Source organism: Dryobates pubescens, chromosome 1 (genome assembly GCF_014839835.1).
Source record: "Dryobates pubescens isolate bDryPub1 chromosome 1, bDryPub1.pri, whole genome shotgun sequence".
NCBI lineage: Eukaryota > Metazoa > Chordata > Aves > Piciformes > Picidae > Dryobates > Dryobates pubescens.
In genome coordinates, this window is record NC_071612.1 from 27319629 (window position 1) to 27335511 (window position 15883).

Below are 15883 nucleotides of genomic sequence, written 5' to 3' on the forward strand. Positions count from 1 at the left end.
GGGGCAGCGCAGGGAGGCGCAGGCTGCTCGAGGTCTGTGCTTCCAGACGCGTGTCATTTCCAGCCCCAGATTTAATAGTGTGCAACTGCCTGAAGGGGAGAGATCAGAATGTGTGGCATGTCTCACTGAGAGGAATTTTGTGCATTAAAAAAACCCCAAACCAAGCTCTTGCAGCTATTAAACAGAGAGCTAACCAGAGCCTTTGCTCCCACCCCGGCTTTGAGGGCCAAGAACTCAAAAAGGAAAGGAAAGAAAAGGAAGGGAAAAGAGAGACAGAAAGCACCAAGAGAGGCATAGCAGAGAGCGAGATACAGAGAGGGCAGAAGCAAGAGGATTCCTTGTGAGAGAGGCATATGTAAAGGAGAAGAAAGAATGGCTTTCCATGATGTCACTGCCAGCAAGCCCGTGTCTGGAAAAGCGCTCGGCAAGGCAGCCATGGACGTCTTTCCCTTCAGCAATGCAAACCATTCCTGCCACGCCTCCAAACCCTGCTCCAGGAGTAGGGAATAGTGTGCTCAAGGCAGGAAAGAAGATCATCTGGGTATTTATTCCCTACCAACAAGCTGAGCTGACCAAGCTGACAATCTCCTGCCTCCTTCAAGAAGCTCCTGCAAGGCTTTCTTCCTTTTTCTGTGCCCGCTTCTACTTTCGTGTGCTCTCCACCTACTGGTAGAGAAATTAAACTGCTGCTGCTGCTCGTCTAACTCTGCCTCTGCCTCTTTCCCCCATACTTGTCTTGGACTCCAGCCTGAAATTCTTTCCTAGATCAAACCCAGGGAACTCTCACCAGAAGGCACATTTACACATGACATTGTCTCTTTACCCTTGAACACAGCCTTTCTTTCCCGAGGTTTTGTACACTCCCTCTCCAGCTGAACGCTCGTTCCTTTCAGACAGCACACATCCACCCCCCAGTCACTTAGCTGATAGCACCCTTGCAATAACCATAGCTGCAAGTGGAGACATGGATTCATGGGGGCTGAATTCAGTACAAACAGGACTGACAGCATGCAGAGCAGTGATGAGTGATGTGCCTGTCCCCCAGAGGCACTGGTCTTCGGTCCCTGGCCTGGAAAATATCTAATAGCTGTGTTTGCTGTAAGTGCAGCTCTCTCTTCTGCCTTGCTCAAGTCACAGGTAGACATTATCCAGCTGCACATCAGAAGAAAAGCAATTCAAATGCTCCTAGGAATAAGCAAAATGTGGCTGCACAGCCAGAGAATCACAGAACTGTCAGGGCTGGAAGGGACCTCAAGGCTCAGCCAGTCCCAACCCCCCTGCCATGGGCAGGGACACCTCACACTACAGCAGGCTGCTCACAGCCACATCCAGCCTGGCTGCAAACACCTCCAGGGATGAGGCTTCCACCACCTCCCTGGGCAACCTGTGCCAGTCTCTCACCACCCTCATGGCAAAGAACTTCTTCCTAACAGCCAATCTGAATCTATCCACTTGTAGTTTTTCTCCATCCCCCCCAGTCCTATCACTCCCTGACACTCTCAAAAGTCCCTCCCCAGCTTTCTTGGAGCCTCCTTCAGATACTGGAAGGTCACAATTAGGTTTCCTCAGAGCCTTCTCTTCTCCAGTCTGAACAGCCCCAACTCCCTCAGTCTGTCCACACAGCAGAGCAACTCCAGCCCTCTGCTCATCCTTGTGGCCCCAGCTGTGGTCTCAGCAGCATGGAGCAGAGAGGGAGAATCACCTCCCTGGCCCTGCTGGCTGTGCCTTGCCAGTGGTCTTGCTGGGGTTCATCTGGTGAATCACACACAGAATCACCAAGGTTGGAAGAGACCTCAAATATCATCGAGTCCAACCTGTCACCACAGACCTCATGACTAGACCATGGCACCAAGTGCCACGTCCAATCCCCTCTTGAACACCTCCAGGGATGGTGACTCCACCTCCCTGGGCAGCACATTCCAATGACGAACAACTCGCTCAGTGAAGAACTTTCTCCTCACCTCCAGCCTAAACTTCCCCTGGCACAGCTTGAGACTGTGTCCTCTTGTTCTGGTGTTGGTTGCTAGAGAGAAGAGACCAACCCCTTCCTGGCTACAACCTCCCTTCAGGTAGTTTTAGACATCAACAAGGTCTCCATGGACCATGGGGCAGTCAAACTGTTCTTTGGAGTAGGGGGAGTGTGATTTGGTGTAACTAATTGGCCTGACTAATGCAAGGACACCACTTCTAACACACCCCAGGATGCCATTGGCCTTCATGGCACATTGTTGGCTCATGGCCATCCTGTTTTCCCCAGAGCTGCTCTTCACCAGCTCAGCCTCCAGCCTGGTGCACAGGGAGTGGTGATCCTGGGCTGTGTCAGCAGCTGTGTAGCTGGCTGAAAGCAGGATATGATTCTCATGACTACCAGCACTTAATGTAATAATATAAATGACTTCATAAGTCAATATAAAATGATGATCTCCTCACATGAAACTCACATTTCTAGGAATTAATCTCAAAATCTTACAAACCTCTTCAGTCCACTACGAGCTGAGTTTGTCCTCTGCTCAAGTCACAGCAATTCTTTCTGGGGCTGTGGCATTTCTCCAGCAGCATATCCTCACCTGCTCTGTGTCTCTGAGAACTTCATCCCACAGGGAAATGCCAACCTGTGTTTGATTGTATCTTGTAATTACTGAGAATAGATCTGAACAGGATGCACAGGTGAACAGCCTGCATGTCCAGTGCTGGAATGCTGCTGTGAGAGCCTGAGGTCTCCTGCCCAGAGCCCTTCATGTGCAAGAAGGCAGCAGCAGATGGCAGCATGCTGTGAAAAACCAAACCAAACCAAACCAAACCCAAAAAAGGGTTTGACACCAGAAATAGTCCAGCAGGGAACCTCACTGCTGAAGAAGGCAGAGAGAGACCTTTGCTGCAGTTATGAGAGATGGTTAGCACCCTGGTGATCACAGAACAGCTCAGGCTGGAAGGGAGCTCCAACCTCCCCACCATGCCCAGGGACACCTCTCAGCTAGACTCAGCTACTGAACAACTTCTTCCTCAGCTCCACTCTGACCCTGCTCTGCCTCAGCTTCAAACCATTCCCCCTTGGCCTGGCTCCAGACACCCTGAGGAGAAGTCCCTCTGCAGCCTTCCTGCAGGATCCCTTCAGGTGCTGGCAGGCAGCTCTGAGGTCCCTCAGAGCCTTCTCTTCTGCAGGCTGCACACCCCCAGCTCCCTCAGCCTGTGCTCACAGCAGAGCTGCTCCAATCCTTATGATTGAGCAACCCAAACCCATCACCTCTAAGTGCCATTTGTCTGCAGCCATTCCCTGGCATTCTCTGCGTGTTTGCACACCTCAGTCCATTGCCTTCACTATTCAGTGTAGTGCAGCAGGCAATGGAAACATTTCAAAGTATTGCTGCCTTGAGAATTCTTCTTTATGAATACTTAGGTCTGAAATTAAGGTTTTCTTGTACTTATGATAAATTTCAGGTTTATGAAGCTAAAAGCCCTGTGTGGTATGGTAGCAAGAGACTTGAAGTCTATTTCTAAATCTCTCAAGAATTCTCCACAGAATGAGGAGAGAGAAAGAGATGAAATGTGGAAACATCTTATGAATGAAAATGTATGGGAAAGGTAAATTGTGTTAGCACATAAAGGAAGAGCTTGCAAAGCTGTGACCTAAACAGCACAACCTTTTGTTCCACAGTAGTGATAAGATTTGGGAAAGTGGGCTCCAGAGAGCACCCAGGGCTCCACTGAGACCAGGAGCTGCACCTGAGTCCCATTCTAGCGTGCAGCCAGGCTGGGCCATGTGGTAGTTGCAGGCAGAAGAGGTGCCCAAAAGCATTCTGAGGAATGAATTTATTCTAAATGAGCTAATCTGGGAAACAGCCTTCCCCTAGACACCAGCTGTTTGGGTGAGAACAGAGGTCTGATTGCCTCTGCACAGTGTGATGAAGGCTGAGTTAGACACTGCTGAAGCAAGAGGGGCAGGACTGCCAAGCAAAGCAGTAGAAAAGACTCCTGGCTGGGGTTATATTTTCTCCACCTGAACACCAAATAGATAGGCTGTGCACAGCAGATGGTCAAGGACAGAGACTTGGCCACAGCTTTGAGGCCTTAGTTGCTGTTGTCCTTCAGGCAAGTTTCTGCTTAAAAGAACAAAAAAAGAAGAAAGGAAATAATTGGATCCTTAGCTGGTTAGCTGTAACCCAGGTGCTGCAGGAGGCTGCTGGAACTAACCTCTGCAGGAGGTTCAACGAGTCACAGGGCAAGGTCCTGCAGCTGAGCTGGGCCAGCCCCAGGCACAAGCCCAGGCTGGGTGCAGAGTGGGTTGAGAGCAGCCCTGAAGAAAGAGGCTTGGGGGTGTTGGGTGCTGAGCAGCTCCCCAGAGCCCTCCTGCAGCCCAGCAGGCAGCTGTGTGCTGGGCTGCAGCCAGAGCAGGGTGGGCAGCAGGGCAAGAGAGGGGATTCTGTCCCTGAACTCTGCTCTGCTCAGACCTCACCTCCAATCCTGCCTCCAGTTCTGGGGTCCCCAACACCAGAAGGACACAGAGCTGCTGGAGTGAGGCCAGAGGAGGCCACAAAGATGCTCCAAGGGCTGGAGCAGCTCTGCTGTGAGCACAGGCTGAGGGAGCTGGGGCTGTGCAGCCTGCAGAAGAGAAGACTCTGGTGGGGAGCTTAGAGCCCCTCTTCCCTTTAGGGCTTTGTCCCACGATACTATCAGGAGAGAAACTTCAATTTCAAAGGGATGTTTCATACCTGGCTGTGTCTGTGCTCTTCTCAGCACCTGGCAGCAAGGGCTATCCCCTTCTGGCACAACAAATGCACTCACTTCAGAAGCTGCGCTGCACTGTGCACCATGACAGAGTGCAGAGCTCTCTGTTTGCTACAGGCATGCCCTGGTGATCAATCAGAACTGCATTTGTTGTTGTACAAGTGAGCAATCCCCAATGGAAATGTTTATTGCCACGTTGGGTAGTGCCTCACAGGCAGTGACTGAGTTATTATTGCAGTGCAATAAATGGCAGCTGGCCTCTGCTCTACTTTCTGTAAGCTTGCTGTAAACACACACAGTCATGCTGATCACTCTCCATATTTTCATAGCCAATCCCAGATTGTCTCCTGGTTTGGTTACCAGCAGCAGCTGAATGTGTGACCAGATGGAGCAGCAGTTATGGTCAGAGTCTTCAGCCTCTGCAACGTTCAGAGGGGCCCTGATTGCTCTGCTGGAGGGAGTGGAAGCAGCCAGTGCCCAGGGGAGCTGAACCTCTCTCAGGAGTTCCTGGGCCACCCAAGCTCTTTGCACACCCTGATGGCTAGAGCATCATGAAGGAGAGTTCCTCAGCAGGTGGACAGCAGCAGGACTGCACTCTGGTAGCTACATATAAATATTACTGGATACAGAAGGGGGCTCCTGGCCACACCTGAGCTCTCAGACCTGCCCTTCCTCACCATCAAGTGTGCCCTAGCCCTTGCAGGAAAAGATTCACCAGCTCAGAGGCTTCCTTCTGATCCCTTCTGTGTGAAACCACTTGACAATAGTTTGCCTTAGAGCGACACCGTCCCTTCAGCTGGGCAATGCTGCTGGGGTTGGTGAGTGGCGGCAAGGGGCCCTGCTGCTGCCTGGGGCTAAAGCACAACAATGATGCAACCACCTTTATCTCTGGCTACATCCTCCATGAGATTTGGAAACTGTTCCAAGTGATACCACTCCAGGAAGTTTTGTCTTGCTAAGGCAAATGGAAAAGCTCCTGTGGGGGCTGAGGGATGTGGTTCAGAGCTGATGTGGAAGTGCTGGCTTAGCAGTCAGACTGGATGGTCCTAAAGGCCACTTGCAATGATCTATTTTCTTATGGGAGAGCTCAGCTTACTGCAATCTTTAGCTGTGCTTGTAAACATGAACCTTCTAGGACTGTTTGCCACTGAATGGCACCTTGAGACAGCCTGAACTATTAGTTGGGGGTTTTTAACCCAGTGTCATCCACACACTGTTGTCCAGTCCACATAATAAATAGTATAGAGTCACAGAGTTGTCAGGGTTGGAAGGGACCTCAAAGCTCAGCCAGCTCCAACCCCCTGCCATGGCCAGGGACACCTCACACTACAGCAGGTTGCTCACAGCCACATCCAGCCTGGCTGCAAACACCTCCAGGGATGAGGCTGCCACCACCTCCCTGGGCAACCTGTGCCAGGCTCTCACCACCCTCATGGGGAACAACTTCTTCCTCACATCCAATCTGGATCTACCCATTTCTGGTTTTGCTCCATTCCCCTCAGTCTATCCCTCCATGACACCCAACTTTCTTGTATAAAATGCCTTTCTTTCACTCCCAAGCTGTGCCATGTGTCAAGTTAGGACATGATGATCTCTGTACTCACCCCAGCCTTTGGTTTAGCTCCCGAGCTGGCTACTGGGCAGGGAGGAGCTGCATCAGGAGCATGGATGCCAGCAGACAAGTTTGTTTGTGAGTGACCTGCTGAAGGGACTTCCACTCCACTTTCAGAACCAGATTCAGCATCCTGTGAAGGCAAAGGTTGCAAGCCTCTGTGGTAAATGCAGATCTGGAATCAACAGCTAGTTACCTAAACGATGCAGGTGTTCAGCCAGGCTCACTCACTGGCTGTGCTGCATTCTGGGTCTCAGAGTAATGGCCCTGATTCTTTCCCAGTACCTACAGGCTCATTTGCTCTCCATGTGGCACTTTGCATCAGCTGCTGCTCTGAAGTGATCAATCACCACTGACATCAAAGCTGTCATTTCTCTAGCTGTTAGGATGCAAGCTAAGAGGAATCAGAGGCTGCAGGAGCCTGACCTTCTCCTCTGATGTTCAGTGCTTCCACCTCCTGTCTCTGGCAGCACTGCAAGCTCAGGGAACAACTGCAGAGCATTCCACAGCTGAGGTGACAGCAGCAGCCAGCAGTGTGTGCAGCTCAGAGTTGCAGCCCCCTGGGTTTCTTTGGAGTCAGCAGACACTTATCAGCCAAATGCTCCATCTGGTTAAAGTGCTCTTACTTTTCATGACACTGATTACATTCCTCTTTTGTTTGGGAATAAAAAGAAGAAGAAATAGAGTATGTTTTGTTGTGGAGGCAGTAAAAATACTGAGCACACTTGATTTACTGCTTGGAGTGAGGGCAGGGGATTACACTGCTGGCAGACCAATGGTGCCACGTGTCTGGCAAGCAGCTGGCTGTGTGTAGGACCAGCCATGTATTGTCAGGGCTGTTAGCTGAGGTGCAGCCCGCATGCACAGAGCTCCACAGGAAAGAGCCTGGGCTATTCACCCCAGCCAGCTCTGTGCAGGCAAAGCCTCAGGTTCCCAAAATATGAGGCAGAAACACCCTGGGGGTTCTGCTTCTGACCTAGAGAAAACAGCAACCCCATGATCCCTCAATTGCAGGTGAAGCCCTGCACCTGCCGAAGTGCAGCTGCCAGTTAGGGGCCTCTACAGCAAGGGCACAAGTGAGATGCCTTCTGAAAAGGGTTAGAAAGCAGAGACAAAGCTGCACTCCAGCTAGGGTCATGGACTTGAGTCAGTTATTTCCTGCCAGTGAGTCCTGTGCAATGTGAAGCACTGAGGAATCCAGCAGGCCCATGGAAAAGCCTTTGGGGAAGTCAAACTGGGTACAGCTGCTCTTAGAAGCTTTGCTTAGCAGAGCCATGGTGCCATGGTGCACAACCATGCTCCCTGCCATATTAGCCCTGGGTTTGCATCACATTCAAATGCTTGGCTACTGTAATTAATTAATAATTAGAATAGAATAAACCAGGTTAGAAGAGACCTTTGAGATCATTAAGTCCAACCTCTCACCCAGCACCATCTAATCAACTAAACCATGGCTCCAAGTGCCTCATCCAGACTCTTCCTAAACACCTCCAGGGATGGTGACTCCACCACCTCCCTGGGCAGCACATCCCAATGGCCAATCTCTCTTTCTATGAAGAACTTCTTCCTCACATCCAGCCTGAACCTCCCCTGGCACAGCTTGAGACTGTGTCCTCTTGTTCTGGTGCTGCTTTCCTGGGAGAAGAGACCAACCCCCACCTGGCTACAACCTCCCTTCAGGGAGTTGTAGACAGCAATATAAGCCTGAACACAATGCAGAGATGTTCTAAACATAAACTCTTCAGATCTTCAGAGGCTCAAAGGCTCCAAAGTTCATGCACAGGCATAGGCTGCTCAGGGAGGTGGAGGAGAAACGTGGGCATGGCACTTCAGGACATGGTTCAGTGGCCATGGGTGATGGCTGGACTCAATGATCTTGGAGGTGTTTTCCAAGAGGACCAATTCCATGTAGCACACAGACCATGTTTGGTGCAGGCTGCCCTTCTGGGGGGCTGCTTTGCAGCGTGGAAGCAGACACAAGCTCTGTCATGCAGGCTTACTGCTACAGATTGCCTCAACTGCCCTCCTTGCTGTAAGAAACTGGCTAAAATGCTGGCAGGGGTGGAGAGCAGATGTTAACATCCTGCTGCAGCCTTCCTGTGCCATCAGTGCTCAAGGAGAAACTGGGAAAATGTGGATAACCAGCACAAAAATGCTTAGCAAGTAGAAATGTCACTACCTTTCGTTCTCTCCAAAGAGTGTACTGGAGAATCTTCAGCTGACCAAACCCACTGCAACCTAAATCCTGCTCTCTTCTCACCTACAGACCACCAAACCCACTGCAACCTAAATCTGCTCTCTTCTCACCTACAGACCACCAAACACACTGCAACCTAAATCCTGCTCTCTTCTCACCTACAGACCACCAAACCCACTGCAACTTAAATCCTGCTCTCTTCTCACCTACAGACCACCAAACCCACTGCAACCTAAATCTTGCTCTCTTCTCACCTACGGACCACCAAACCCACTGCAACCTAAATCCTGCTCTCTTCTCACCTACAGACCACCAAACCCACTGCAACCTAAATCTTGCTCTCTTCTCACCTACAGACCACCAAACCCACTGCAACCTAAATCTTGCTCTCTTCTCACCTACAGACCACCAAACCCACTGCAACCTAAATCTTGGTCTCTTCTCACCTACAGACCACCAAACCCACTGCAACTTAAATCCTGCTCTCTTCTCACCTACAGACCACCAAACCCACTGCAACCTAAATCTTGCTCTCTTCTCACCTACGGACCACCAAACCCACTGCAACCTAAATCCTGCTCTCTTCTCACCTACAGACCACCAAACCCACTGCAACCTAAATCTTGCTCTCTTCTCACCTACAGACCACCAAACCCACTGCAACCTAAATCTTGCTCTCTTCTCACCTACAGACCACCAAACCCACTGCAACCTAAATCTTGGTCTCTTCTCACCTACAGACTACCAAACCCACTGCAACTCAAATCCTGCTCTTCTCACCTACAGACCCACTGCTGAAATGCAGCAATGGATGCCAATATTGCTGCCTTCAGCACCCATCTCTACAGACAGACAAGGCACAGGGCATACTGCACTAAAAGAACTTCAGGTCTGAAATCAAGCAGCTGAGAGACGTGAGGGCTGAAGGAAGCAGGAAGGCGAAGCAAAACCAGGTAGGAACAGTAAGGCAGATGAAGTGAAGTGACTTACAGGTCGGTGCTTCCGTTGGTAGGTGGGGGTGCTGGCTGGGGAGGAGCCTGCACTGAGAGCATTCTCTATGTCCTGGTCCAGCTGCTCCAGTTTCATGATCAGCAGCACCATGGAATCCAGCCGCGACCGCTCCCGGTCCTCCGGCACCTCCTGAGGAACAGAGCAGACAGCTGCTAGACCTGAAATGGCACCAGCTGGGGAAAGCCACCTTAAAGCAAGACAGCTCTGTTCCTGAGCTGCTCATCAAATCACATTGAATAATGAGCAGAAGAATGTCTTCTGTGGGAACAACTGTGTTGTGTGTAAGCCATTCCCTGAGCACTGCCCTGCTGCTGGGAGGACAGTCGGTGTCAGGATGCAAAATGCATCACAGCTATGCAGAGGGCCTTGGGACCAACCTACCACTACCATTTCCTTAGAGAGCTACTTACTTTAAACACTCCTCCAAACACTCCCCACAAGTTCATCAATTTGGTTGTGCAAATCATCATACAGAGGGTGAAGGTTAGTGCATGATCAAAAAGGGAGAGAAGAAAGATCAAGCAAGCCATTTCCCAGCTGAGGATAGCAACTCTCTGTCCTTGCAGAGCCCACCAGGATCACAGAACCACAGAATATTAGGGGTTGGAAGGGACCTCCAGAGAGCATCCAGTCCAACCCCCCTGCCAGAGCATCACCCAGGGCAGGGCACACAACACATCCAGGTGGGGTTGGAAAGGCTCCAGAGCAGGAGACTCCACAACCTCTCTGGGCAGCCTGCTCCAGGCTCTGCCACCCTCACAGGAACAAAGTTTCCCTCCTGTTCCCCTGCCACCTCCTCTGCTCCAGCTTGCCCCCAGTGCCCCTTGTGCTGTGCTTGGCCATCCCTGAGCAGAGCCTGGCTCCAGCCCTGCACATCTCCATCCCCAGCACTGAGGGCAGCCCTCAGGCTCCTCTGCTCCAAGCCCCAGCTCCCTCAGCCTGGCTCTATGGCTCTGTACTGGACTCTCTCAAGCAGTTCCCTGAGGTCCTTCTGGAGCTGAGAAGCCCAGAATTGGACACAATATCCCAGGTGTGGCCTCACCAGGGCAGACTACAGGGTCGGGAAAACATCTCTTGACCTGCTCAGCACAGCCCTTCTACTCCACCCCAGGCTGCCATTGGCCTTCTTGGCCATGAGAACACATTGCTGCTTCATGGTCATCTTGTTGTCTGCCAGCTCTCCCAGGTCCTCCCCAGCAGCTCAGCCCCCAGCGTATACTGGCCCAACAAACTTACACTTGATTTCAAACCCAACAGTTAATTGCCAGAGCACAAGGGGCAGTGGTGGCTGTGGTGGTTGTCAGTTTGTTTGTTCAGTAGCTTTTCTTTCTCAGAGCAGAGGAGATAAGAGGTGTTTGACATGAGGAGTAGCAAAAAGGAAAATCTGGATTCTTCCCCCAGTGAATTGTTTGCCTTACCCTGCCAAGAGAGTGTAAACTGACTCTGCATGGAGCAGGCTGAGAATGCTGCACAGGAATCTGGAGAAATGAGGAGATGGCAAAATGCTGCTCAGAGTGAAACTCAGGCTTGACCCCAGGGGCTGGCTGCAAGCAAACTGCACTGTCACAAGGCACTGATACCAGAGACTGGCTCAGGCTGGGAGGGAGCTCAGAGCGCATCTCCTCCAACCTCCACACCATGCCCAGGGACACCTCTCAGCTACACTCAGCTGCTCAGGGCCTCATCCAGCCTGGCCTCCAGCACCCCCAGGCAGGAGGCAGCCACAGCCTCCCTGGGCAGCCTGGGCCAGAGTCTCAGCAGCCTCCTGCTGAACAACTTCTTCCTCAGCTCCACTCTAACCCTGCTCTGCCTCAGCTTCAAACCATTGCCCCTTGGCCTGTCTGCAGACACCCTGAGGGGAAGTCCCTCTGCAGCCTTCCTGCAGGATCCCTTCAGGTGCTGGCAGGCAGCTCTGAGGTCCCCCCAGAGCCTTCTCCTCTCCAGGCTGCACAGCCCCAGCTCCCTCAGCCTGTGCTGACAGCAGAGCTGCTCCAGCCCTTGGAGCATCTTTGTGGCCTCCTCTGAACTCTCTCCAGCAGCTCTGTGTCCTTCTGCTGCTGGGGACACCAGAGCTGGAAGCAGGACTGGAACTGAGCTCTTCTGTTCAGAAGTTGCAGCAATGCTCTGTGGTGCTGACTGCTGCTGCCATCAGCCTTGCCAGGGGAAGTGCTAACATTGCACTCTGGTTTCCCTGTTTATGTTTCACTGAGGAACACGAAGATCACCTTCTGTTTGCCCAGGGCACTACTAAGCTGGGTACAGGGGTGGCCAAGTGTCAAAACAAAAACTTAGCCACAGTCACATAAAAATATATGTGAAAAGGGGAGTGTTGAGTTGGGAAGTCAATGCAGCACAATGAATAAAAGTTATTAGAAGCTTAATTCATGTTGAGACAGTTTTACCCTTGACATTACCTGAGAGATTTCCAAGAGCTCTCTGGCCTGTCTCTTCTGGTGCATTGTGTTCCCCTTGTGTGTGTATGCTGAGGGCTTATTACTGAGCTGTGATATGATCTAAAGCCAGGAAGATAGCAGCAATTCATTTGTTTTCTTTAGCAAACAGAGTATTTCCTTTGCAGCCAGGCTTCCACACTGCCCCCCCTGACAGCTGCTTACCTTCCAAACTGCAATGCAAGATGGCCATTTGCAGAATGAGGACAAATCCTGCCTGAAGCCAGAGCCTGGGCACCAGCAGGTGCCTGGCCAGAGGCTGCCCCAACAGCCTCTGAACCGTGCAGCTCTTGAATGCATCACGAACACGCTCAGGAGGTCAAGCTTGAGATGGGATTTGTCTGGAGATTCTATTGCTAACATGTCTGCCCCCAAAGAGGAAATACTGTAGGTCATGAACTGGACAAAAGATTTCTTCTAGCTTCTGTCCTCAGTGGTGTGATAAAGGAGCTGCTTAAACCTGAGCATGCTCCTGTGTTTAGAGCAGAAAGCATTGTGGCTGCTCCCAGAATGCAGGAAGCTTGACTCCTAAACTAACTACTAACTTAACTACTAACCCCCCAAGTTAAGGTCATATTAAAGGAGATCAGAACTTTGTTTTACAAGGAAAACTCTTGTCCAGCCCTGCTGCTGCAGCCAGTGCCAGGGAGAGGGAAAGGCAGCCTGCAGGGAGGCTGCAGAGGGACTGCTCTAAGTGTCTTGTTCAGAAACACCTGCAGGGCAGTGGCAGGAGGATGCAGCCAGGCTCTGCTCAGGGATGGCCAAGCACAGCACAAGGGGCACTGGGGGCAAGCTGGAGCAGAGGAGCTGCCAGGGGAACAGGAGGGAAACTTTGTCCCTGTGAGGGTGGCAGAGCCTGGAGCAGGCTGCCCAGAGAGGCTGTGGAGTCTCCTCTGGAGCCTTTCCAGCCCCACCTGGATGTGTTCTGTGTGCCCTGCCCTGGGTGATGCTGCTGGGGCAGGGGGGTTGGACTGGCTGCTCTCTGGAGGTCCCTTCCAACCCCTACCAGTCTGTGAGTCAGTGACAGAGGAAAACAATTTTATCTGTGCCTAAGCCCAAACCCAAGCCAGGGTTCAGGCTGAGCCTCAGCACCCCTTAATTTTCAGAACTCAGCAGAAGTGTTTCAGCAAAAGGATTACAAATGTAGATGTTTGTGTTGGACTTAGCTCAGCTGTGTGGAAAACTGTTTACAGGCAAAGGCAGCTCCTCAGACTGAGATGGGGATCAGCTGCCTGGGGAGTGGAAGTGCTGGTGAAGGAACAGTTTCTTTGCAGCCACGTGAGGGAAGACTCTGGACAGCTTTACAAAGTGGTCCTAGAGCAGGCAGTCTTTCACCTTGAACTCTTAGCAAGGAGTAATAAATGGCATCCAGAGGGTTTGAGGAGCCCAAGGAAGCTGGGTTACCACCTACAGAGCTCACACCATGCTGGACAGGTAAGCTGTTTCCTGGATGAAAGAGCCAGGATGCTGAAGCAAAGTCAGCCTCCCACAAATCCCGTACCAATTACAAGGCTCACAGAATAGTTTAGGTTAAAAGGGACCTTAACGATCATCCAGTTTTAACCTCCTGCCATGGGCAGGGACACCTCCCACCACCCAGGTTGCTCAAGGCCTCATCCAACCTGGCCTTGGACACCTCCAGGGAGGGGACAACCACAGCCACCTCAGGCAACCTGGTCCAGAGTCACACCACCCTCATTGGAAAGAATTTCCTCCTCATCTCCAGTTTCAATCTGCCCTCCTCAAGCTTCAATCTATTGCCTCTCATCCTGTCACTCCCAGCCCTTGTCCAAAGTCCCTCCCTGGCTCTCCTGGAGCCCCTTCAGGTACTGGAAGGCTGCTCTGAGGTCTCCCTGGAGCCTTCTCTTCTCCAGGCTGAGCAGCCCCAGCTCCCTCAGCCTGTGCCCATATGGGAGGTTCTCCAGCCCTCTGATCATCTTTGTGGCTTCCTCTGGACCCTCTCCAGCTGTTCAGTGTCCCTCTGCTGGTAGGGGCACCAGAGCTGGACACAGTGTCCAGGTGGGGTGTCACCAGAGCAGAGGGGCAGAACCCCCTCCCTTGTGCTGCTGGTCACACTGCTGTGGAGGCAGTGCTCAGCATGCAGAATGAGATTCCCTCACTGCCTTCTGAAGAACTGATCATGGCTCAAATTGGTAAAAACCATGGGAAAAGCTTTGTTTAGCTCAGCTGCCCCTTGGTGGCATCTGTCTTGTGTATATTGCTGCCTGAAACTCATCCAAGCTGAGTGCCTGCCCATGGGGGAGGTGCTTGGCTGGAACCATCAGAATTCTGTGGTTCAGACACAGGATTCCACTTTTCTTGATAACCAATGCAGCTGGCTCTTGTATGCCTCTGGAAGATGTTTGTGCACACTGGAGGGGCCTGGACTGGCTGACCTTTGTTGGTCCCTTCCAGCCCACCCCAATCTAGGATGCAGTAGCAACAGCACATCCTCAAGCAAGAGGTACAAAACTACCACAGAATGGAAGAGGAACATTTGCAGCCTGCCCTGCATGGAAGCATTCCTGAGAGTTTACAGCCTGCTTCCTTTTGCCATAAGCTGAGGTTTTCTTGCTCACAAGCTGCAGTGCCACTCTTCAGTTCAGCCTTCATCCTTTGCTTTCCAGGATTAGAATCTGACTGGGTTGCTATGATTCACACTTCACAAATGTGGATCTTAGACTTTCCCATTGCAGCACAGTGACTTTTGCTGCTGGGGCATTTCTTGAGCAGACACTTCTTTGCAAACACAGACTCACAGGGTGTTAGGGGCTGCAGGGGACCTCCAAAGATCATCCAGTCCAACCCCCTGCCAGAGCAGGGTAACACAGGAACACATCCAGGTGGGTGTTGAATGTCTCCAGGGAAGGAGACTCCACAACTTCTCTGGGCAGCCTGCTCCAGGGCACTCTCCTGGTGTTGAGGTGGAACCTCCTGTGTCTGTCCCCACCACCCAAAAGAGCCTGGGACCTTCATCCTGACATCCACCCCTCAGACACTGATCCTATTCCCCCTTCTCCTCTCTAGACTAAACAGCCCCAGGGCTCTCAGCCTTTCTTCATAGCAGAGAGGTTCAGGCCCCCCAGCCCTCCTGATAGCCTCTGTTGGACTCTCTCCAGCAGATCCCTTTCTCTCCTGAATTGCAGGATTGAAATTCAAACAGAGGATTGCAGGGCAGAGCAGAGGAGGAGGAGAACCACCCTAGACCTGCTGGGAGGTCTACACCTGTGTAGACAAACATTTGAGCAGCATGACCTAGGAGCTGGAAATGCAGCTCCAGAATTGCTGGAGCCTGGCTTATTTACCCTTGCAAATGCATGCTGCACACAGCACTGTGCAGCTGGGGCTGCGTGGCCTTGGGGAACAGAAGGGCTGCTGCCCATCACTCTGGAAGCTAGGTAAGACAGGAGGGCACCATGGTGTCTAAATCTGTTCCTGCTAGGTGCATCCACAGAGGAACAACAGACATCATCTCAGGTTAGTGGTAAACGTGGTGAAGAATGAATGAAATGCAGACTTCCTTGACTGCAACCTTAACTTCTGGAAAACAGGAGTTCATCTGCTGTCCCCAGCAGAAGCAGGACACAGAGCTGCTGGAGTGAGGCCAGAGGATGATCCAAGGGCTGGAGCAGGTTTGCTGTGAGCACAGGCTGAGGGAGCTGGGGCTGTGCAGCCTGCAGAAGAGAAGGCTCTGGGGGGGACCTCAGAGCTGCCTGCCAGGACCTGAAGGGATCCTGCAGGAAGGCTGCAGAGGGACTTCTCCTCGGGGTGTCTGCAGACAGGCAAAGGGGAATGGTAACACCACTCTTTATGAAATCTTTTCCCATATTCCATTCCTCAAGCTAACTGCTCTGTGGTTGTTTGCAGTCAATAAAGAGAAGTAACAAT

General features: G+C 51.8%; 1 protein-coding gene across 1 annotated transcript in view; it reads right to left on the bottom strand.

The window, feature by feature from the left end:
- Positions 1–7341: 7341 nt before the first annotated feature.
- LOC128898523 (rho GTPase-activating protein 7-like) overlaps positions 7342–15883 on the bottom strand; it is a 37013-nt gene continuing 28471 nt past the window's right edge. Inside the window, exons 3-4 of the mRNA XM_054173133.1 lie at positions 9525–9674; positions 7342–7365 (exon numbers count right to left, since the gene is read on the bottom strand). Of these exons, the coding sequence (XP_054029108.1) occupies positions 7342–7365; positions 9525–9674 (174 nt within the window). The remainder of the gene's footprint in view (positions 7366–9524; positions 9675–15883) is intronic.